General features: G+C 41.9%; 1 protein-coding gene across 1 annotated transcript; it reads left to right on the plus strand.

The window, feature by feature from the left end:
- Positions 1-23,532, plus strand: znf574 (zinc finger protein 574). Its single transcript, XM_075465909.1, has 10 exons — positions 1-71; positions 2,322-2,479; positions 11,725-12,907; positions 13,003-13,217; positions 13,678-13,857; positions 13,944-14,038; positions 18,343-18,437; positions 20,641-20,789; positions 21,026-21,313; positions 22,542-23,532. The coding sequence occupies exons 2-10, from the start codon at positions 2,324-2,326 to the stop codon at positions 23,136-23,138; spliced, it is 2,958 nt and encodes a 985-aa protein (XP_075322024.1). The 5' UTR covers positions 1-71; positions 2,322-2,323; the 3' UTR covers positions 23,139-23,532.
- The last annotated feature ends 1,770 nt before the right edge of the window (positions 23,533-25,302 follow it).

Consider the following 25,302-nt stretch of genomic DNA (forward strand, 5'->3'; position numbering starts at 1 on the left):
TCGAGCCTTCTAACATGCAGAAAAAACCGAAGTTGTCCTATTTCCTCCTCGACCAGTAACGTATGACTGCGGTGAGTTTTGTTGATGTATTTTTTACTTATTTTACACTATTGCCTCTATTTCGGTGAAATACTGTACAGTGACATTTACGTATGGAGGATTTCAACGGGGGGAGACAGCTAATGTTAACTTTTAGTCTGTCGCCGCCATTTTACCAACGAAGAAGCGCATCCCGCCCTCCTTCTTGAGTCTTTTCTTCTTCTTCTCCTTGCTATCAGAAAGTAAGCACCACTGGTCCAAGTGGTTAAACGGGTGTAGTCACTACCCAACGTTGCTTCGACTCCCGCAATTGAAGAGAGAAGTGTAGTTTGATTTATTTGCTTATAGGCTAGCAAAGAATGTGGCTGCCACGCCGGGGACCACGTTAAAAAGATGGCCATCGTTACATGTTAGCAACACTGTAGTCTACAGAGATAAAGCCGCTGTCTCGCCAGCAGCTAACAGTTAGCTTCATCTAGCTTACATTATGGCTTGCGTACTCGCAAGCTGTTGCCCGTAACCAGCACATCACCCACGAAGCTTGCTTTTTACCTGTAATGTTATGAAATGTGTCGGATTTGAAGTTTTTCCCCTTTGTCCACGTATGACGCAACAGCTTAGTGACATTTCCCCTACAGCAAAAGCTGTTAGCTAGCTTAGGATCAACGTCCATTAATCACATTCATTGCGTTTAGCTCATCGTTAAAGTCAACGTCTTTATAATAGTGAATTGTTTGGGGTAAAATGTATGCTTATAGTCCTGGTTAATAGATAAATTAAGTTGCAGACCACTTCTCACTTTGTTATTTGTTGTTGGATTAGTGTAGCAGTCACGTACAAACAGTTTCAAGAGCAACAGAGGGCCATTATTGTTTATATCCCATGATGGGAGTATAGTTTTATTTGTGTGTTTTTATAATCTCTATGCTTAAAACCATCAAGTCATTTTAAAGCAAAGACAATTAATGAATTCCTTGAAAAAGTGTTGCCAGTAGAATAAATGCACATTAAGACGCATTCCTTATAGAATCGTTCAAAACATTTTTACATGCATATCAGTGAGCCATAACACTGCACTACTAGGTGACACTTCCTCAGAACTATCACATTTAATACATTAAAACCTGATTGAAACAATGACCAGACTTGAATCTTCTCTTCAATTGTTTTGCATTTGCTCATAGATGTCATATTCAGTCAGTGTTTCTATGTTCTCCACATTTGCAAACCCTCCTTCTGCTTTGATTCGTTTTTTTTTTTTTTTTTGTGAGGTTTAACAGTACAAACTGTTTATATGTAACCAGCTGCTTAATGGTGAGCATCGGTTGACATTGAGGTCATGGGTTCAGTTGTATAGCCAAACAAAACAGCATTGCTGTGGGCAGATTTTGGTTTTATGGCAAGCATTATAAAGAAACCACAAATTAAAAGAAATATACAACTAAATCAAGAATTTCTCTGTGGTGGCAGCTCTGAGTAATAAATGAATAAACATTTTCAAAGATTTAAATTTGCATTTGGATCTAATTCTGGGACGGCTCCAACTAGCCTGGGGAAGTTGAAATGTAAAGAGGGGGGACTCTTGTTGTAGCAGTTATTTATCCCTCAATTAGTTTTTCTTTTTAGCAAAAAAAAAAATGGCTGAGAATATTGCAAGCTTCATCATTTATGTTGTATAATTGTTTACCCATTAGATTTACAAGCTAGATTGTGTCTGGTATCGATGGCCTTTATACAGAGTCGTCTTTGATTGCTTTTTTTCAGTGTGAGGTCTGATTGGTATCCAGTGAGTGGAAAGGATTGGGGAGATTGTGTTTTGATTATAGTTACACTCAGCTGCAGCATGTGCCAGACTGCACCTCCACTGGGTCCAATTACAATACAATTGATGTTGGAGCTAAACATCAGCTCAGGCCATGAAATGGCAGAGAGAAAGAGTCTCTGCGAGGTCTCCACCCGAGCTGTAACCTGCATGGTCAAAATAACAATTAGCCAAGGCTCAGCTCATGATGAGTCATCTTGGCAACTTCAGAGAATCTTGGCACTCGTGTCCAAGCTGCCTCGATAATATATGCAGACACTTCCTTTCATCAGGAGAGGGCAATATTCACAGCCTGACTTAAAATGTATTGCATTTGTAGCATTTGTACAAGGCTCACGTTGTGATCTTGCTCACATATTCAAAGCATGCATTGGTTTAGTGAAATATTCCACCTTTATCTAAATCACTTTTTATTGCTGCATTTCTCATGAAATGTGTTTGATTTCTGATTCCCCGGCAGTCATGGAGAGTTCGTCAGTGTACATGTGCTTCCCCTGCTACCAGGAGTTTAACACCCTGGAGGAGGTCCTCAAGCACCAGTTGACATGCACTGCTGAAGAGGAACAATCGGGCACATCTGGGGCCACTGCTGTCTCTATTCCTGTGCTGCAGACACAGGTAAGCACTCGCACATGCATCACTTTCCCCATTTTGTCGCGTTGGGGAATGGAAAAGGGGAATGAGCCTTACTTTCATGGCAGAGCGCCATGAAATGATCAACTCAACAATCACTAAATTACCCCCGAACCACATCAGGAGAATGACATTGAGGTGAACAATGCATCTTTAGTCATAAGTTGACAAGGCTCTGCTGCTCATTATAGTAACAGTGACCTTGCTGAGTTAATCATTTTAGCACTTAACATTGAGTTGTTTGTAATTATTTACCGTCTCATTTCAAGGTGTCGCCGCGTATTAATATCTGATTTAGAAGAGCCTTGACATCACACTGTTTATCACAGAATAACCATTGTGTCTTATTTGAAAGAGAGATTACTGGGGAGGAAGAATTAGGTGTGATACACGCCAACAATGATGTATTTTTGTGTTGTAATTTTTTCTTGACATGACAAAGCTTCATAAGCCAAAGGTTACTGACACTAAAGTATGTTTTTAAAATGAAGGCGGCTTTAAAGCATCACTAAAGAAGGGGAACTTTCTATGTTTGGGGGTATAGAGGGAGATGAGGAATGCACTCACAGTTATTTGCCAATTACAGTCGTCCAACTTTTTGACGAGTCAGTTTTCTGGCCATGTACGTTCTGATTTAGTTTGGCGGTAATTGAAAAGCCCGTCATGTGGCTGCTGTGATTTTAAACGTGAGTTCAGAAATTTTCTCTGTGGAACAAAATATTTTTGCCTGTCATTGACTTGAATCCTTTTGTGGGGAAAGCCGAAGGCTGATAGAGGTGAGAAACATCTCTTTTTGCCAGTCTGGGCTGAAGTAACATACACAGTCAGTTATCAAGAGAGATTTTCTCTTGCTCTACCTTTTTGTTTGAATTTCTTTTTTTATTTATTTTTATTTATTTTTTTGGAACACTGATTCAGATGTCAATTACCATGCTGTTATAAACTTGGTTTTATTTTTTCTTAATCCAGACAAATTCCCATTTTTCATTAGTACCACACACACATTTGAACACAATATACAGATAAACATATGAGACGCAGAAATTTGGAAGGCATTCACAGACCATTTTTCAGACCCCTGTTTACCATAATAAGCTGAAAATAGCTGTGTATTAAGGCCGGCAGATAATTCAAATTTCAGTTTGCATGATCCTGCTCTCTGCCTCGCATAATTGCAGAATAACACATTAGCACATTGTTTATCGGAGTAATGAGTCACTAATGAGGCAAACAGGTGTAACACGTGTGGCTGTGCTGAAAGTGGAGGGATTCTTACATCACCTTACATTTAAAGGGATAATCCGGAGTAAAATGCACTTTAGATCAATTTACGGGATGTTGTGAGTACATACGTTGAGTTGACATCAAAATCATGTCATTCGGATGTGTTTTGAGAATTTCTATTTGACTGTTTTTAGCCAAAAGTCATTAGCCTGGAAGTGAATGGGGCAAATCATGTCACCGCTACAAAACGCTATTTTTATACCTCTTCTACAGCTCCAAACAACATAACACTTACGTGGTAGTGAGTAGAGGGTCCCTAAAGCCAAACCGAAGTGTCCCGAGGTCTTCATGTGGTCGGATAGAGAGTCCAGAATGAATTTAATCAAGCCAGTACCTTTCCGGAAATGTGTCTGCTGCAGCTGCCGCTTAAGACCGTGGTGAAGTTGGTTTGATATTGGTTTGAAAAAAAAGACACCTTATTTCCTTATTGTGAATATCTGTTGAATATCCAATATCAAACCAACTTCACCACGGTCTGTATAGGCAGCTGCAGCAGACACATTTCCGGAAAGGTTGGTTTGATTAAATTCATTCTGGACTCTATATCCGACCACATGAAGACCTCGGGACACTTCGGTTTGGCTTTAGGGACCCTCTACTCACTACCACGTAAGTGTTATGTTGTTTGGAGCTCTAGAAGAGGTATTAAAATAGCGTTTTGTAGCGGTGACATGATTTGCCCCATTCACTTCCAGGCTAATGACTTTTGGCTAAAAACAGTCAAATAGAAATTCTCAAAACACATCCGAATGACATGATTTTGATGTCAACTCAACGTATGTACTCACAACATCCCGTAAATTGATCTAAAGTGCATTTTACTCCGGATTATCCCTTTAAGAGCACGCAGCAAACAAGTTGCGATATTTTGAATAAGCTTTTCAACATATCAGGCGTTGAACGAGCTGGGTTTACAAGAGTTCAAATCGGAGCGAACAAGGTGGCTTAATGGAGAAACCGCATGGTGCAATTTAGTAGAAACATGGAGGAAGAAATCTGAGAAAGTACTGCTTCTTGTTGTTTGGGCATTAGTTGGTTGAGTCACAGAAGGAGAAGGCAAAAAAGATTGGGAGCAGAAGAGAAGTGCATGATAAATGTCCAGACCAGATTGAGGTTTGCGGTGCCACATTTACATGATCTCCGTCGAGGTCAGATGAATCACCAGAATGTTCCTCATGCTTCAGTTATAATGAACAATCTGTTTTATGATTTGGGGGATCATCATATTCTTTTTGCTTGTGTGGGCGAGATTGTGCGATGTTATTCTAGTGTCTCTTCTCTGAATCCTGCTTTTTCAGTTGTGTAAATCCATTGTTTGACTGCATTTGCATTTTAGATTCTTACATGATTCATTCAGACTGTATTTTTGTCTGATGTGCTCCATATAGGAAGACTTATTTTGGAGCACATTCAGTTCCACCAAAAACTAATAACTTAGACTAACTGCAGTTTCAAAGTTGTAAAATTAGTTTTTCAGTTTAACTTTGACATATTGAGCTCAGTCTTGTGATCTAGCTGGCACTTTATTCTTTTTCCTTTTCCATGACAGCTTCAGAAAGCCCTCGGGGTTAAAGCAGTCTTTGGCTCTCGTTTAGCAGCAGGGCATGGCTGTCTGAGCTTATGCCCGGTTTTCCATCCTTTACTGTCTTCAACACACGTCTATAAAGCACAATGACACTCCTGACAGACAGATTGCATCCTGAGTTGCCAGCAGGAAGAGGGGCATGAGAAATGCTTAAGTCAGTGCCGCTCTTTCTCCTGATGGATCACTCGTTGGCGTTCTCAAAGATGAATCAGCAGGAGAAACACTATAAAACCCGCGTACCTTATGTCTTCTTGGCGCACGCTTTGCCGTAAGTGGGCTAATTGCAAGCGTACCCTGCATTAGCTATCATAATTTCTGTCTACGTAATGTGACATCAATGTAAAAGAATTGCTCTTAATTTCTCAAATCAATGCAGAGCTCATAATTGTTCAATAAACAAGTCAGATTAGCTTTTTTAAGAGATTTAGTTCTTAAGGAGCACATTCTGCCCAGCCTGAACATTTTCTCTTTAGGTTTTCTTTCTGTTCTCGAATCAGAAACACAAGTTTTGTGTTTTTTTTCTTTTTTTGTGTTTTAAGTTTAATCGACTGCGTGTGTCTTCTCTTTATTCTGATTATCATCAGAACATTTGGACAAGTTGAACAGCTTACACTAGAAGTTTTGTACATTTTCTTTAGTTTTCGGCTCCCTGTACATACAGTCGTGCACACACATTACACCAAAACATAGAAATACGGCGCTAGCTCTATCTTCACTCATGGTGAGGAACTTGCCGTCCAAAATGATGGCCAGTGGCAAACAAACTGAGAAAATTGATCAGTTAGTAATATATCTTAGCAGCCATTAAGTCCACTTTTTCAGTACTAAACACAATCAGCGAATTACATCGATGCAATTTTTATTTTAAAAACACCCACGGAGACTGTAGAGTGGAAGGGCTTTTCTACACTAAGCTGACAGCCATCATACGTCTCGGGAGTCCGTCTCTCTTTCAGCGTGTTATGCACCGTCGACTCTGTCGGACCCCTTCAGACCCCTTTGGGGGTCTTTTTCAGCCCACTCGTCATGTTAAGTTGCCGTCAGGTCGGACAGTGACAAACATCGCTCTGTACGCACTCTGTAGTAAGTTAATGTGCCTTTTAACTTTTACATTTTCCTGTGCTTAATAAAAGCATACAAGTACAAAACAATCCATGTGACATGTTAGTTTGAATATAAACGCAGCTTTTTGAGACTTTACACATTAAACCGGATTTGAATTAATGTTGCACTATGTTGGATACATGTTTATGTTGTACGTAGGAGTCTGTTCTAGAGTAATTGTTTTCCTTGCGGGTGTTAGCAGATGCAGCAGGGGTTCTGCCATTGGTGCTAGCTGTGTTCAGTGACATTTGTCTCATTCAGTACACTTTATAAACCCACCACTGTCCTTTCCAGTTAATACCAACCACCTCACCTGTGACTTACTTATGACAGCGTGGCTGTGACTTTACTGTCCGTGTCGCTGGGTGATGGATGTGAACCATCCTGCTGCGGATCATTTCTTTACAAATTGAATAAACAGATCAGCCAGACTCCAGTTACAGTCAGCTATGTTGAAATCCAGCCAGTCTTAGTCAATGATAAACTTTCATTGCATTTTTATGGTAATTTCTAGCGTGCGCTGTTAATAGACACAGTTCACACTGCTTTCTTGGTGGAGTGCTGCTATTTAGTCTGTGCTGTACAATTAGCAGCTCCCCGTGTCTCTGACTGATGATGACGGTTTGTTTTACACGAGAGCCGTTGCTCAGCCTGACGCGTCTTCTGCTAATTTTCATTTTGTCGTGTTTTTGTATCCTGCAGCTAAACATAAGCTGTGAAGAAGCTTCATAACCTTTACAGTAACAAACAAACTGAACTTTGACACTATCGTGCACCACTCAATAGTGTCATGACACGTTCGTTTTGCATCAGCAAGTCTAAATGTTTCGTGAGGCCACTTGTTAAACGAACAGTTTGGATAAAGCTCTGAGCTCGGGCCCTTTTGTTCCCCATTTTGTTAATTCATGGTAAAAGTGTTTTTTTTTGTTTGTTTCTGGTATCTTATTCTACTTGAACTTGAGCATCAACAAACATGACATAGTAATGCCGTTCCATATTTGGCTGTACATTGTCTGACTAAAACCATGATCATGGATTCTGTTTTGTCATCTGTATGACATAATATTTGGTTGAATCAAATTAACACAATTGTGAAATTAACACTAAAAAAAAACCCAAACGCGAACATCTCTGATATTGTACTTCTTCTAAAACAGTTGAGGAGGTTGAGGTCACACTGTCAAGTCACTTAAAAACTTTCCGTGAGAATCGTGGCGACATTATATGGCGGCAAAGTGGCACTCTGCTGATAAATCCATGTTAACACCCAAGAGCTGTAAGGTAACATAGCCTACGGATTTCTCTTGCACAGTGTGAAAAGCATTATTGAGTGACAAAAGACTGGTCCGAGTGTTTGGTTTCAGGGTGGAAGCGTCTTATGCAGCCATGAGAATAGAAAAATGCCACGTTTTGGTTTAGTTTTCGTTGATTAAATCATGACAATGTGTAACATATCATGTTGTTGTTCATCAGAGGTTGTATTTACATCATTTTAAGACCTGGGGTCCGTTTCACAAAGCAGGTTCAACCAACTCTGAGTCTATTCCTGATCTCTGAGTTGATCTACTCTGAGATAGAAAACTCTGAGTTTTCGGTTCCAGAAACGCTGATTTGAGTGAGGTTAATCAACTCTGAGTAAGTTCACCTTGAGTTTAGCGCGTGCACCACAACTTTAAAAAGCCAGCATCAATGGAGCCCCGATTCGACGAGTCACCTTGGCAACGGGGAAGAGGAGGGGCTACGTTTTTCACCAACCTCGAATTGGAAATCTTAATGCGCTCATAAGGCGAGTTTCAATACGTTTTTAGAAATAAGTGCAACACTGCTGCAGCAGCAAAAGTGTAAGTTTAAATGTAGTCCTTTGCAATCACAATAATATTACAGGGAAACTGCTTGAATGGTAGCCCATTCATTTATTTCATTTAGGTGCAATCCCGCGGGGGAGAAGCGCACTTGGCAGCAGTTTAAGATGAAATATAAAAACATTGTTCAAACAGGTGAGACCTCGGCATGGAGGTCATTTTGATCATGTTTTACACTGTAAAATAAATATTAAGTGGCTATTTGACTGTGCAGTTATTTTATTCCCAACATAATGCTGTTTTCACACACATAAACTATGTCTTCTCATCTATATCATCCATCCATCCATTATCTATACACCGCTGAATCCGTCAGTCGGGTCGCGGGGGGGCTGGAGCCTATCCAAGCAGTCAATGGGCAAGAGGCGGGGTACACCCTGGACAGGCCGCCAGTCCATCACAGGGCCACATAGAGACAAACGAGACAAACAACCATACACACTCACAGTCACTCCGAAGGACAATTTAGAGTCATCATCTATATCATGTTCTGTTAAATAATTAAGCCTATTTAAACTAACACAGACTTCTACTGAGCCAACAGAAAGAAGGCAGATGCCCGTAAAACGGGTGGTGGCCACCACCTCTAACGGGAGGCCAGTGGCTGAGGGAATCCCCGGAGGGAATCCACCCCCAAGACACGAGTGCCTTTATAAAATATAATAGGCCTATATATGTCTTTTTTAAGCCTATTCATACAAATATTTATTTGTCTTTTATGTCTTTTTTTTCTTTTGTCCCAACACATTCTGATGGTGCCGCTCAAAAAGATAATTGTCTGTAAATGCAAAAATCTATGCGCGGTCTGATAACCATCTCCGACGAATATTTATTTCTCTGCGTAATAATGCTGCACCTTCATCCACGGGATCGTTGTCAAAAGGACATGTTCGTGAAAAAAGTTGCCTCCTACTGTGCCTAATGGACTTCTAGAAGTAGAAGAACTCGCTCTGCTGACTGAATGAATGAGGAAATCAAATGGCGTGTGTGGCTGAAAGAGGGCGGAGACAGAGAGAAACTCAAGGTTTCTTGAATAAAACCTGGTCCCGACCAGGTTAGGTTCAGAGAGTCTGTTACTCCGGTAACTGACCGTGAGGTTAAGTTACCTCTCTTTGTGAAACAGGCTAGAGTTACCCCTCTTTCTCGGGGTTGAGTTACCTCCCTCTGTGAAACGGAAAACTCAGGGTTTCCCCTCATTTCAGGGTTAACCAACTCAGAGTTTTCACTAAACCTGCTACGTGAAACGGACCTCTGGTAAGGACCAGATTTATCAACTTTTTTTGTTGTTATTTCCTAATACATGGAACCATATAATTGAGAGAGGGTGCATTTCCTTTTTTTATAGGACTATAACTGCACTGCTCATTGATTATTAGTGCTGTTCCTTTATTTAAAGTGATCAGTGTATCAGTTGACAAAACTTAACACGATGGTTATTTTTGGGATTTCCTTCACCTTTTTGTTATAGTGAAGAGGACCAGCACTGGGGCACCCGATATGTTGAAAGGACTAAAGATGGGCTGATGTTTCCCCAATTGTTTGAAAGTCAGGCTAAAATAGACTATTTTCTTTTAAATGCACCCAGTCTGAATGTGGCTGCACTGGGAGGAAGCTAGAAGCTCTGCTACTAATGATTAGAAAGCTTCTCCTTAAAGCACTTTCGTTTCAATGTCAAAGGAAGAAATACCATTATTGTTAACAAGCAGTCCATTTTTCATCATAACAGAACAGCAAAAGAAAGCAAACCGATAAGAGAAGGGAGAATCATTTTCAGAAAAAGACCCCCTGTGGCTCCTTTTTAGAACACTGAACGACACAAAACTTTCTTTTGTACTTCTTACTGATATTGTTTTCTCAGAGTTTAACAAAGCAAAAATCTATATTGAGTAAATTCGCTGGGTTGGGATGAAGTTTTTTTTTTTTTTGGTTTGTTTTTTATATACTCTGCACGGTGACTTTGCCAGTTTGCCTGCTGGAGCCGAGGAGGAAGAGTTCCATCAAGGTCTCCCGAATGATTTTGGTGCATAAATTGACTGTAGCTTTCATGCAGTAGCGTGCATGTGTAATAATGTTCCTTCAGTTCATGTCCTCAGCCAGCTACGCTGAACAGAATTAGCTCAGTGGGATTGTTGGGGATGTTTTTCATCCTCCGAGTTCAAAACTTCAGGTCATGATCTGGACTGACGTTGACTTTCTGCCCTCTTCCAGTTTTCAGTGATGTACACAAAAAGGCAGAAAGTCAAACAAAATTACACTCTGTAACACTGAAGTACAAATATGACAAGAAGTTTATGATTCTACAGAGTAACTTACGTCTGCGTTTTGTTCATGAAAGGTTGGATTATAATGTATGATGCACCATTGGAGTTTTGAAGTATTTCAGAGAAATTTGGTTCAGAAATCCTTGAAAATCTTGCATAATATTAGTAAAATAATTAAAGCCAATGTCTGCATTTGATTTTCCATTATTCTTACATTTGTGCATGGCGACACGCTCATAAAAAGCCAAACAATCGAGGCGTATTGAACGGTAAACCGGCGCTGTTGGACGGCACAGCAGTCGATTCGCAATTTACCTTTGCCGTTGGATTTATTTTGCCCACTCGACTCGCTCTTTAATTACATGCTTTGCTGTAATTAAAAGGGACTCTTGATAGCAGCGGTATTCCCATTACAACAAGAGCAACAGCTCCGTGGAACCGAGCCGCACAGAAGCTCCAAAAAACACAATGATTTTTTTTTTTTTTTTTTTTTTTTTTTTTTTTCCCCAACTAATGGATATTTGTCAATGTGATAAATGGCACGCAGATTTCAGGCAAAGCGCCGTATGTGGACTATTAAATGTAAACCGGTGACAGTTGCTGCAGCCTAATTTGTCCGTAGATTAATCCGTGCATGTTAATGAAAGGTGGAATTGCAATCAGAAGGCTTCACATACAACCAGACCACACACCTACAGTGTGTGAGCCATGTTGAACTGCTGCAATTGAAGCAGCTCCCGACTCCCTCAACCTCAACCTTGATGTTCTCTTTTTATCATCCAAATGGATGGAGGGAGCATATGTAAAACCCTGTGGAGTGACCCATTTAACCCTGATGAATCTGATGGTTATCGGCCTGGCTGAGGCCTTATCTTGGCTGGCTGGAGCTCTCAGAGGAGCCTTGGCTCTTAATTCATGCTGCTCTAATTGATCTGAGTTCTTCAACTCATCCCTCATCTGCAAGAAAAAAAAAAAATAACAAAAAAAAAAAATCCCTGGTTAAATTGACTTGAAATTGCACTTTGATTAAAATCACCAAAGAGTCATTTTATCTGTTCATGAAAATAGAACATAGCAAAATGAAACGCTGAAAATGATCAGACTTGTGTATCTTTTCCCCTCTTGTCTTTGCAGCAGCATGTAGTAAATATATCCAGGACGATCACAGTCCCGCAGATTGAAGTCTCACAGACTGAAGTACAAGTGGAACATTCCACTCTGCAGCACATTCAGAGCGAACTCGTTCAGATTTCAGAAACTGAGAGGCAGTCTACAGACAAGCCCAGAATCCTTTATCAGTGTGGGGATTGTGATGAACTTTTCAAGAGTCTTGACCTATGGCAGCAACACCGCAAAGAAGGAGCGTGCCAGCAGGATGCTTCTGAGAGCATATCGGAGGCAGAGTCGCACGTCGAGCCAGAGGCCTCCTCAGCTCAGAGCCCAACTGCACCTTTAAACCCGGATGACGAGTCTTCTTTCTCACAGATTGAAGGTGGCACACATCTTGAACCAGAACCGGAGCATACACCTGAGGGTAACCACGAGGAGCAGGAGGGTTCACAGACCCTGGTGGCTCAAAGCTCTGATGCTGACGCGGCCGCTTCAGCCTCTAATCCAGATGATTCGTCTCCAAGGAGGAGAGGGGCGAATAAAAAACCCAAGCCTGAACCAGTACTGTTGTGCGTGGACTGTGGCTCGTGTTTCGGCTTGGTGTCTGAGCTAGTGGCCCACCGCAAGACCCAACACGGCTTTGAGGAGGCTCTGCACCGCTGCTCCGTGTGTGGAGAAAGCTTTCTTAACACCACGCTCTTCCTCTATCACCGCAAGCAGCACCGACAGAAGGGCGAGGAAAGAGTGGTTGTTGTTCCTGAAGTGACACCAGAGGAAATGTGTGTTCAGAGCAATGGGACCGACGAGCACGATGCCGAACCTTCAACCACCAGTCTGACCTCCATGTTCACACAGCCCGATTTGTTCTTCTGCACCCAGTGTGGGCAGAGCTTCAGCGACGAGGGAGGGATGGCCGCTCATCGTAAGGAGAAGCACGGCCTCACTGAGCCCCTGCACAGCTGTTCCTGCTGTGGGGAGAGCTTCATGAACACCACTCAGTACCTGTACCACTGGCGTCTGCACCGTTTCACAGCAGCAACAGAGTATGAAGATGAGGCTGAAACTGGCGATGAAACATCTATCACTAAACCCGAGGATAGCCCACAGAGCAAAAAGCGACTGCTGTCCTCTCCTGCTGGTGAATCTGGTTCTCCCCTAAAGAGAAGCAGGCCTTCTTTCAGGATCCTGAGTGCTAGTGCACTAAAAGGTGAGTGGAAGTCATTTTTTTCCCCCAAAAATATCTTTTAACAAATGGAAGTTTATGCCTGACAAACCATTTTATTTTTATTTTTATGTGGTCAGGAAGCAAAGGTTTGGGCATCAAAGAGGAGTTTGAGGGAGGCACTGCAGCAGACTCGGACAACACCAACCACCCTCCACCCGCCAAGCTGTTACAGGACTGGGCTCGAACACCTTTACCCCACGTTTGCCCTTACTGTGGCAAAACCTTCACCCGACGCGTCTTCCTGCGCACCCACGTCTACAGCCACACCGGAGAAAAGCTCTTCACGTGCAAGGTGCCAGTCACAAACTTTAATCAAAGAGTCCTCGTCCTCAATCCGAGGGATGATTTGCTTTCATGTAAAGATCATTTATGTTGTGCTGCTGCCTTTTTATGTGATGATGCAATGCCTCTAAGCAGAGGCTGACACTGTTTGAACCTCCAGCCTCATTATATTCAACAGGTTCTCTGTTGGCTTTCCACAGTGGAAACTGCACACACACTCTTAGTATCTGTGGGCAAATTACAGATCTGTGAGAGAATGACACGATTCCTTGAAAGGGTTAGAAAAAACACAAAAAAAACGCATTAAAATGTTGATTAAAAATGTTGGTTTGCAGCACAGATGGTATGTGTTAAAAAAAAAAAAGGCGAAATCTGTAATTTGCCCACATATCTATTTACTTGCAAAAAAAAAAAAAAAAAAGACTGTCGCAATTACAGCTTTGGCACTAATCCTGATTGTCGTTGTGAAGGTGTGCACAAAGTCGTTCACCAATTCCCAGAGCCTGCTGCGCCACAGCATGAGCCACACAGGAAACAAGCCCTTCTGCTGCGACGTCTGTGGCAAAAACTTCTCCCAGGCCGCCACCCTGAAGAGACACCAGCTCATTCACACGTCAATGCAGCCTCGGCGCAAACGAGGACGCAAACCGGTACGGTGTCTGCCGTTTCGCTCCTTATTAAAACTATTTATTATTTCCTTTTAAATTCATCCTGACTGTTGTGTCCTTCAATACAGATGTGTACTTTGGACAGTGAGGGATCGTCGCATCTCTTCGCTTGTCCTAACTGCCCTTCGCGGTTCAACACTGAAGATCAGCTGAACCATCACAAGTAATAATTCCCTGCTCACATTATCCAAACGTTGTTATCCAAAGCTGTTGGTGGAAATGACTAAAACTTGTCAGGCGGTTGTCAGGATTCAATCATTTTCCAACTCTGTTTACCACATAAATGCGTTGGAATTAAAAGACCCAGGATGGGATTTAGATAACCTCTCTCCCTCTCGCCAGCAGCTGTTGGAGCTGAGCTGTCTGACTTTTGAGTAAGACGTTTAAGCTGTGTAGCAAGCACACAGACATGTCTGGGTGCCCTTGAGCCACATATGATTGACAGACAGAGGCCCTATAAATGAAGATGATAATGATAACTACCAAGGACGATGGTCAAATGTGGCCCTGTTCTACATGGCTGAGCAGAGGAGAAGGTCTAAACTGCAGTGTGTATATGTGAATTTATATATTGTAAGATTAACGGATGCACCTTTTTGTAGTAGCAAGACGACGCTCTTGAGGACGTGAATCCTCTAAAATTAAATCTAAGCGTAGCCTCTTGAATGTGATAACTTAAATCAACTGTGCTTAAATCATAACAAACTTTGGCATGCAGTGCTGTGCAAACATCTTAAGCCACTCCTGTTTTATTCATATATGGCTCAGCAAACTGGAAGTAGGTGTAGCGGTTGATTTAAACATGTTGAAACACAAATAGAAATACAGTTTATAAGGCAAAGAGTTTGTACAATTCGAACCTTGAAAGTAAATATTGGATAGGAGTTCCTTTATTCTTCAACACAGCCTGAACCCTCTCAGACAAGCTTTTTGGTAATTTCTTTAAGTGGTCTTCAGGAATGGTTCTCCAGGCTTCTTAAAGAACATTTCAAAGCTCTTCTTTGGATGCTGGCTGCCCTTTGTTCTGTTCTCTGTCAAGATGATCCCACACTGCTTCAATAATGTGGATTTGGGGGCTCTGGGGAGGATTCATCAGTTTTCAGTCTGGTTCTTGTGTAATTTTAGCCTGGGAATTCCCATGCTGCTTTGCGCTCGATTTCATTCTCACTGCAAAGTCAGCCTGGAAACCACCGCCCTTATTTTTGCTAGAGTTTGGGAACCAATCACAGAACAGGGGGGGGGGGCAGCAAGACGATGACAACGTCTATGCGCTACACCGAAGCTTGTAGAGCGGACACAACGTTACCGTTCAATGCAGCCTTAGAAAGTGTTTCGGAGTAGATTCACCCTAGGGTCATTTGAACCGTGACATCCAGCCAAGTAGCCCACCCGAAGTTTTTCCGATATTGGCTGAACATCAGCTGAGTTACTGAGTAATAGCTTAGTACAAGCGCTAACGGACCCTGGCAGTATCTCCAAAATTACCACACTAAAATCACATGTCATGACACCAAACTTCTACAGTTGTACAAATATGGTCTGTACTCACAAAACGATGCATTTGGAAGTTTGTACATAGTCCAGGAGTTTATTATTATCATCAACACAAGCCTGATAGCTTTTCTGCTGCTAAAGCTTCGTTGACGTCACTTCTGGGAGCTGGGAGCTTCAAAGTAAGATGAGGGTTGATCTACTACTGTAGACAACAAAGCAAGGCTGCTCAATTTCTCCATTATTAAAATAAATTCACAACTCTACAACATAAAAATTCATGTAGAATATAGCATATAGGCCTACTTTGTTGTCAGTTTAAGTAGCTTAGAGCGCAAGTTTACTTTTATTTTCCATTTTTTTCTTCTTCCTCGTCGAATTTCTGTCGTCATCTGGTATAGGTGATACAATTGGCTATGAATCGCGCGCAAAGCAGCATGGGAAGAACCTGACGTCATTTGATAGACATTCGTAGCGCCCAATAAACGGCTCTAGGCATTCGTAAACCACGCCTCAAATACGAGAAAATGCACACCTAGTTCCCAGACCACCATCTCATCGAGATCGTGGACGCGTCAGCCAGGCTAGTGTAATTTGGCTTTTATTCTGGTTTCCTTTTCTTTAAAAAATCATGAAAAATCTTTTTTCTTTTAAGGACACACTGCACATGATACTGATGTGCGAAGTTCTTGGCTCACAGCTCTTTTGGAATCACTTTGTTGGTGTATAAATACTTTTATTTGGCGTTTTTTGTAGTTTTGCAGCTAAATAAATGGGAACAAATTCTGTGTTAGCTTCTTTGCTAAGTCATTTGTTGTGTGTAGAAATAACACCGGTTCATCCCTTGAGTTAGGCGTTTTTTTATGCTTGAATTGTTCACAGGCCAGTGTTAATCGGCCTAACGAACAAAATGTCCTCTGAAAATGTTCAGGTACAAGGACTAGACTGATGATGGGTGAAAACTCAGCCAATGTCCAAAGAAAACTTCAAGAGACTCACTCAGGAAGCCTGGAGAACAATTTATCGAGTTCACTTAAAAGGATTCCAAGAAAGTCTGGAAGCTTGGAGGCAAAATATAAAGAAATGTGGGGGGGGGGGGGGGGGGGCTTAAGACTTTAACGCAAGACTGTAAAAGCATGTCCCAAAAGTTATTCAAGTCCTATGGTGGTCAGTTTTGATTGCTTTGATATTGACTCCCAAAACCAGCAGTCGCCACTGCAATCTGGAGACAAAGGAAAGCGCACTGCCTTTTATGATCCTTCTGCAGGTATTTCTTTGAAAGCCTCATTAGACTTTATGGATTTTTGTAGTTCAAAGTCTCTTTTTTTCCTTTATCTTGGCTTGAGCTTAACAAGTGGAGCTGAAGTTTGACCCTTTAGCAGAGTGTTGTATTGCATTTTGAGGCAGCTTCATTCATGCAACATTTAGGATCTAAAAGCCTAAGAATTGATCTAGCCAGACTGTAAAATGTATCTGTGTCACAGGTGACCTATAACAGCGGCTGTGGGCTAGTTTTAATCAACCAGATGGCTTCTTAAGAGGTTAGCGTAGATGCTTTTAGCATCAGATATATCTTAAAGGTAATTAAGGCTGTTTTTTTCTAGTCTTCTCCTGCCTGACTCTGGCAGATGTATGATTTTATCAACTAGCTTCACTCCATTGCTCTGATTAGTTGCAGAAAGTTTTTTTATTCATAGCCATAAACAGATGGTTCATCTCGTCACCTGCCAGGTTTCTTTTTTTTTTTTTTTTTTTTTTAAAGTGCTTTCGAAACACTTTCCGATGATGAATACCCAGATGTTCCAGTGTTAGAACATCTCTGGTGTGTCGGGTTAAGGGAAGAAAGCGCACCGGTGTAAAGGAAAGGATGGGCGAGTCAAAACAACATCATTATGAAACAAAGTGCAGCACAATAATACTCCTGTCCTCATGTTTTCATAATCGTTGGAGGCCAAAAGAAAATCTATTTAGAAATGAAAAGAGGTTAATTGTTCTGCCCAATATTCAGCCTCCTCCTGTCAAAGATGAAGTAGCTTCTTCACATTCGCAGCCTGCAGTTGATTTTCATTTGCATTTCAAATCACTTGAACGATTCAGTGATTATTAAAATGACAAATCAATTAATCAGTGTAGCACCAGTGAGCGCATGCATACTTTCATGATTCTCCTGCTCCTGAAAGAACATCTGGGGGGAGAGTTGGCTGCGACTGAGGCTGCCGCTCAGGCTCAGCTGTCCCTGATATTGACTTCTGTTGTCTTTCTGACTGATGACAGAAGCAGTCTGGCCTTTTTACACTGAACACAGTGGCCATGAACGGTCCTTACACACCACCCTTTGCAACCTTGCTCTACTTTTAAATGTGCGGCTGAATACCTCTGCAGTGACATCAACTAAAGCATCAGGATTTCATACCTATAGGTGTACATGTGCCATATTTGTGGGAGGATATTGTTTCTTGTTTTTTTTTCCCCACTTAAAAATCACCCATGTCCGCTCTGATTATGAGAAACTGCTGGATTAGCAGCTTTTCTTTCCCCTTTTTTGTTCTCCACGCTGTGAAAGAAGGCTTGATGCAGCATTAGGTGAATACAACCTAACACTTTTCTCCTCCCCTAAGGCTATACACAGAGTAATGTTATGCAATGGATAAATATAGTCTTTCATGTCCTAACTCTGACTCCTCCCAGTTTACTGCTGTTCTTTTATCTTCAGCCGTTATACACTCTGCTAATACCCCTTATTTGAAATGGAGAGCACCAAAGTACATACTCGCTGGTAATCCTCCATCAAGTTTAGAGTGGTCGTGAAAACAGAGACTTGAATTTGGCTGAACTTGGGAGTCTTTATATTCTGTTTGCTTTGGCTGTGTTCTGTTTGAAATTAAACTCATTTTTGTTGTCTGTGACTTTAAGCCATACCGCATCTTATGATTATGTGTCATTCTGAGCACTTGAAAACCTTGTATGTTTGAACAGATTGCTCCACACCAGCCACCCTTTCCCTTGCCCCGAGTGTGGAGAGGCGTTTAAACGCAGGAAAGACCTGGACCTGCACTCCCTCACGCATCAAGGTGAGATCAGTCGGCTCTGTTTTTGTTTTTTGTTTGCTTAGCAGGAACGATGTAAGCCATCTGAACTGGAATGTAGTTTTTTTTTTTTGTTGCTGTTGTGTTTAAATCTTTGTTTACATCTGTCACATTTTCCTCTGCTGGAGCTTGTTTGTCTTCATCTTTGACGAGTGTTTCCGTGTCGGTGGGAAAAAGTGACGAATTGCGATGAACCGAACAAGCAACCAAATCAAAGCCGATCTCGTGCCTCGCTGTAACGGAAACCAATTAGAGATGATGTTCTTACCAGTACAGCGTAAACCGAATCACTACGTCGGTGATATATGACCACACGGGCTTGCCTGGGTGACCTATGTTTATTTATACACATGCAGCCATGGTATATGTACAATGTTCCTCTGATGCATTCAGTCACTGACTCTCAATTGATTTGTGTGCTGTGAAGAATGGAGGCGGAAGGTGGAGGTAAATGAACTGGGTCAACATGTTGACACCTCATCTTAATCATGTGGGTGTTGGCGTGGTAACCTCATTAGTTAGGCCTGAGGAGTATGCTACAGCAGAGGTCAGAGGTACGCCTGTCTGCTGAGAAAGATGATGGGAGATATTGATCTATTGATCGGTTCAGGGCTATAAGCCGAGTTTGTCCTTATTAAAGGTTTAATTAGAGGGTCCCAGCAGGGAGCAGTGGACCCCCCCCAACAGGATACACAGTGCAGATGGTTAGCAGATTGTAAGATATTGGCGTGATGGCCTTTGGACATACTGATGAACTCTTACTGTCAGCAGTTTCTCAGCCAGCGAGAGTTTGGTTTGCTCTGCCAAAATGTAACTGGGGCACCAGCTGTATAAAGAGATGAATCAATTAGCTGATGAATTGTAAATATCAAAATTTCCACAAACTGGAGCTGGTTTTGCTGCTTTCTAATGATTTATAGCCCAAACAACTATTTGGTTAACCCGCTAAACAATTAGAACATCATTGAATACTGAAAAGTGTAAAATAACCCAAAAAATTGTAATGCTTTGTAAACCATTCACACCTAAAACAAATGCTTTGATTTTAGAGCCTCTGAAGAAAATAGAAATGTGAAATAAAAACCATTTGAGAGGTCAAAGCTTTTTTTGTAAATTGAAGATGACAAAAAACATTATTGCTTTTTCCCCGATGTTCAGCTTTAGTTTTTATAAAAAACATAACTGACTATGTCACATCATCATTTCAAGAGGACTAAAGGTTACCTGAGCCAGAGGCAAAGTATTTAAGTAGCCTGCAGAAGTGATGAAGAAAAGAAAAAACTTAACGGTAGCATGATACATTACGGCAAAGAACAGCGATGTACCATTCTGATGCTTTTTTTAACACAGACCTTATACTTTCAGCTACATTTAAGTGTAAAACTGCCATTTTCTTTCCTTCTCTGCCACCGCTTGTGGTCAAACTAACAGCCCCCAGGTCTAATCTTGAAGAAAAATATATTGATGAGAGGTATTCCCTCTCCTTGTCTGCTGCAGGGATGGACATTTATGAAGTTTCTCTTCTGCAGAAAAAGCCAAGCTGTGTTCCAAAAACATGTTTTTCCCTCTCAAGGAGTCTCTAAAGTTTCTAAATCTAGCAATGCAATATTAAGATGGCACAAACCCCTCCTTCTCTCCTCCTGCGTATGATGATTTTATTCAGTTTGTGAAAGAAGAGGACAGATTTGACCATTTTTAAATGGTTAAATAAGAAATATAGACACGTTAAAGGATGGCAAAATGATACGGTTCAGTCAGCAGGACATCCACAGGGAACAGCAGCAAATCATTACAGCTGGATTCAACATGTTGTGTAGATTTCCACGATAAAGCCGGTATATAAATAGATTGAAAGTCACGCTTTCCAGGGGTGAAGTGGCTGATTGATTAAACAGATGTTACGACACAAGTTCATGCTCCACATTTGTTGGGATGCATTAGTTCAGTTGAACTCTTTCTGTCTTTTCACTTTTTAAACATCCATTAAACACAGGCAAATGATTTTACACAAGAAAAACTGGCAGCATGAGCGTGTGTCGCCCATCGCCAGCCATTTGTCTGCGAACCACCTGCCACTACACGATTGTTGGCGCGGCGTCTAGCAATCGCCGAGCTCAAATCGCCCATCGGATAATAACATGGAGAGTCTGACCACCTGTTTTAAAAACTTGACACTTTTCCATTACAGACAAGCAGCCAGCAACTTGCCCTCACTGTTCATCCCAGTTTATCAACCAGTCAATCCTGGAAATCCACCTGCAGCGTTGTCCTACTACAGAGGAGGAGAAGAATACCGGCCGGGGGCGGGGTCAGGGCCGCGGCCGCTGCACCGGACAGGTTGGTAACGGAAAATCAAAGAGTAATTTTTTAATTTAAAAGGGAAAATCCTGCTAAAATAACAACAACGACCTTTAATGATGACCTCCAGTTGGAATCTAACTCTGACATTGTGACTGCGTCACAGTTTGACCACGAAGACACTCCTTTCATTTCTGATCCCCATCTCATTACCCTTTGTGTGTGTGTGTCTCCTACGTATCTTTTTTTTTTTTTTTTTTTAATTCCACCCACAGATCGAGTGCGACCTTTGCGGCCACCGTTGCATGACCCAAGAGGGCCTTGACCTCCATCGACTATCCCACACAGGCCAGACCCCGCTCAAATGCCCTGTGAGGCCCTGCCGCCGTCGATTTACCTCCAACAATGCCCTTGAGGAGCATGTGCTGGCGCATTTCCAGGGAACGCTCAGCAAGACCAAAAACCGACCCCGCTTCCGCTGCGAGATTTGCCTCAAGGAATTTGCCTACAATTCCACCTTCAGTGTTCACATGAGGACACATACTGATGAGAGGCCCTTTGAGGTAAGAAGTGTCGTGTAATGTCCGTGTGGCTGCATAAAAAGTCAGTTCCTCTCAGCGCTCAGTGTGATATTTTGCCATCTTATAGACGGCATTAAAGTCTGTATGTCAAACAGATCCAGTGCTGCCTACAGCAGCCTGTAGTCATGACTGTCTCTCAGGTTCCAGACCATGGCCATTTGTGCAGTTTGTGTCCTGGGGGTGATTCCTCCCTCCCTGTGTACCTGTGATTAATGGCAGGGCTGACTTAGGGCCTGTCAGCTCCCCTCTGTGCCCGTTACTATTCTGGGATTCTTTCCTTCTCTCTCTGCTGCTTTTGTGACGGGGTAGGACATCAACTATAGACCCACCCGAACAAATCTCAGCATGCCGGCTTTTAGGAAATGATTTCATCTTTGTGGCTTGGCTTTGAATTTTATCTATCTGGCAGGCTAAGGACAGAGGTTCACAGAGCACACAAAGTCAGTTATGAGGATGAATTTGAATTCATATCAAATATACACTGTGTTCCTGGAGCAGCACAAGTACTTGCTTTATATGTAGTGCAGAAGTAATTTGATCAGAATATATATTTCAGACATGCTTGAACTGCAAATCTGTCATCGGGTATTACAGTTTCAGTCTGAGCGTCCTCAGTGAGAATCAAAGTAAAGCTCAATCTCATCCTTTTGTTGTGCGTCGGGTGTTTTGAGGGATCTGCTTGTAGCTGATATTCTGCACTCAGGTGTGAGCAAGCAGAGAGCAAATATCAGTGTGGCAGAGCAGGTACGGCTGTTGAATTTTTTATTACTGATGTGATTAGTAGAAAATGGTTCAACTGGCTCTTTGGCAGCATTTCTTGTAGTATAGCAAATCACACTCTGTAATTGATTACACTCATGTGTTGTGCTGCAATAATTAGTTGGTAATTGATTATTGAATGACAGTATTAATCAACCGACGACGAAGCAGAAAAGGACAAATATTTGCCGGTTTCACTCATGAAAATATTTGCTAGTTTTATGTTAAAATCTGAATAGGTTGAATATCTTTAAAGGTTTTTATTAATTAAATATTCATGTGAAACAAATCTGTAGATTCTAAAATAAACATTTATCTTTTTTGTATCACCTCCTCATGTGGTAATCAGTCAGATTAGTGTGCTGGCCGTCATGTGAGCTTTACTTACTTGCCACCCTCTTGTTTCCGTGCCCTTTTTCCCCTTCTCCACCCTCCTCAATCCTTCCACCAGTGCGCCACCTGTGGGAAGCGCTTCCGCCAGCTGCCCCATCTGCAGGATCACGAGCGGATCCACACTGGTCTGCGGCCTTTCTGCTGCTGGATCTGTGGCAAGAGTTTCAGCGTCGCTGCCCGCCTCACAGAGCACGCCCGCACCCACAGCGGCGAGAAGCCCTACCCCTGTCCCCACTGCTCTGCTGCCTTTCGCTCTCGCCCCAACCTGGATAAACACCTCCGGCTACACGGGGACCTGCCCCCGGAAGCAGTTGAGCAGGTGGTACACGCAGCTGAGGCCGCCCAGGTCCAGAAAGTGCTAGAGGGCGCCAAGGTCCTGTCATCTTTGGCCACAACTGAGGTTGATTCTGGAACTGTACAGACAATTTACGTGCTGCAGGGAGCTGAAGGAGGCACCGAGACAGTTATGATCCCATCAGATCAACTCAGCGGAATCGACGGAGCGTCGCAGGTCGTCATCCTGCCTTCCTCCGTTCTGGGAGCTCAAACCATCTCTGTCCCAACCATCACGATGGATGAAAGTGAAATCACCATGATGGAGACGGGCCAGTCACCCCAACATGCCATTGAGTTTATTGTGGAGGAGACTGTATGAGGGCGAGATTAAGAAAATAAATTATGGGAGATTATGAGGACATCACTGAAAGATAAGATTCAATCAGAGTAGAGAATACTGATGTATTGGAAAGTGTGAGTGACTACCTTATACTGTCTGTATATAGTTTATTAGATGCCTAATCTAGTTTAAACAAATATCCCAACCTGATAGTAATTTTACAACTTTGCTTGGGTGAGAATGACTTTTGAAGCAGTGTTAACTAACGATTTAATGGTTGATGTGTTCGAGAGACTCTTAGATTGGAGATTTGAAAATAAAAGTTGTGAAATCAGACTTTAATTCTATACTGGCCTCTCTGTACAGGCCCTGTTTATTTGGGCACCCCATGAAATATTCTCTGCTTTCTTAATAATAAAACGCTTTGACTTTGGCACTTGTGAGCGTCCATCATTTTATTAGCCTGCTGACATGAGGGCAGTGCCCCCATCCTATCAAATGGGACGGACTTTATAGGTCGTGCTGTAAATTGCCACCTCTGTCGTCTTGACAAACGGTACACGGTCTTCCTCAGTAACAGTCATTGTGTTACTTTTCAAACGGCTCTTCTCTCTTTCCCAGCAAGGTTTGTAGAAATGGGAATGAATTGGCGTCGTGCATGTATAGATCGGCCTTAATGTTCCGATAATTTGTTGCACGTTATGTTATCGATTGGTTTCGTGCTGTAATCAAGTACAATAATAACGGATCCGCTGAGATTTATGATGATTTAACTCAAATACAGCATTATGCAGTGGCAAGTAATGTAATGAAATTATCCAGCACTTGCTGTATAGTTATCAAAAATAATGACCCCATTTGTGTCTGAATGTGAAGAGGCATAATGTGATATAAGTTTTGCCAGCGCTGCATTGGGCCATTATAGGCTTCTGAAACTCTGTTTATGGCTGTCTCCCACCCAGTGATTGCTGACAGGAGGGTTTGAAACCACACACACGCAGAGGTACTCAGTCTTAGTTTGTTTTCATGTCATGGAGGCAGAAATGCTGATGATTGTGCGGGTAACTGAAATGGGAAAATGGCAGCATTTCTGCAGAGTGAGAAGCATATCGGGGAAATGGAGGGCTCCCGAGGAGCAAAAAGAAGTCCATGCCAAGAATTCAGCTGCTTTTCATTGCTTTTCAGAGAGAGTCAACAAGCAGCCAGTCAATAAATGCTTGGTTTTTTGTCTTTTTTTTTTTTTTTTTAGCCCTCCAAGCAAAACTTTCAAGATGATATTCTGGTTGAATGCCTCTCATCATACCTGCTGCCTAACGTTGAAGCAGAAAGCAACACAAACACACGTGTGTTTAGGCTGCGATGAAATCATCAGAGCGGTCTGTCTGCAATATTAATGTCCTTTTGATGCACAGAGGACAGATCCTTATCTGTGTTAAATCCTTAGCTCTGAAATAGTGTTCTGAGGGATTTTGATGAACAGATTTTAAACATAATCCAGTTTGCCTGTAAATAGTGACGACAAAAGCTTACTGATGTCAAAGGTTTCATTTACTGGTTCAATGAGACTTGAAATGCATATTCAAACTGTAAAATGCTGCATAAAGAACCTGATGGTTATGGACATTTTATTTTATTTGAGCTTATTCATAACTTGCTATAAAGGTAATGCAATTAAATCATAATGTAAAAGTATTGGATACTATAATGATAGCAACATTGACCATAATAAAAATGGAGCATTTATTGTCCGTATAAACACAGGAGAACTGGCATCTTTTGCTACTGACACAATTCATTTAATTTGATCTGTTTATACAGTTACACCCAAGAGTTCTTGATGGTTGTAAATTAATTTGATTTGGTATTCACATCCAAATTGAAGAACAAGTGTAATCATAATGAAATGTTTGAACTTTCTGTTTTAGGAGCCACTGATTTAAAAGCCGTTTCGCGGACCATCGTGGGCTGTTCCCACTTTATTTCTAAATCAGTTAAGCAGGCAAAAGCGCTGGAGTTTAACTTTAAGTGTAGCTATTTGGAAACATACGCTATAAATTCAAAGAGCTCCGTGTTGGTGAGACAGGACATCCTGTGGCAGCGACAGCTAAACAAGTGCGTCAGAAAGACACACTGGTAAGTTCTCCAGCATTAGAAGCTATGGAGGCTCCAGCAGAAAGGTGGTGGATGATTGCTGGATCTATTT

Source organism: Odontesthes bonariensis, chromosome 5 (assembly GCF_027942865.1).
Source record: "Odontesthes bonariensis isolate fOdoBon6 chromosome 5, fOdoBon6.hap1, whole genome shotgun sequence".
In the NCBI taxonomy this organism is placed as follows: domain Eukaryota; kingdom Metazoa; phylum Chordata; class Actinopteri; order Atheriniformes; family Atherinopsidae; genus Odontesthes; species Odontesthes bonariensis.

Excerpts from the sequence above, each read along its gene's own strand:
- znf574 (XM_075465909.1), top strand. The coding sequence starts at position 2,324 with ATGGAGAGTTCGTCAGTGTACATGTGCTTCCCCTGCTACCAGGAGTTT. Across the intron at positions 12,908-13,002 it reads GAGTGCTAGTGCACTAAAAG|GAAGCAAAGGTTTGGGCATC; the intron begins GTGAGTGGAAGT and ends TTATGTGGTCAG. Across the intron at positions 18,438-20,640 it reads GCACTCCCTCACGCATCAAG|ACAAGCAGCCAGCAACTTGC; the intron begins GTGAGATCAGTC and ends TTTCCATTACAG.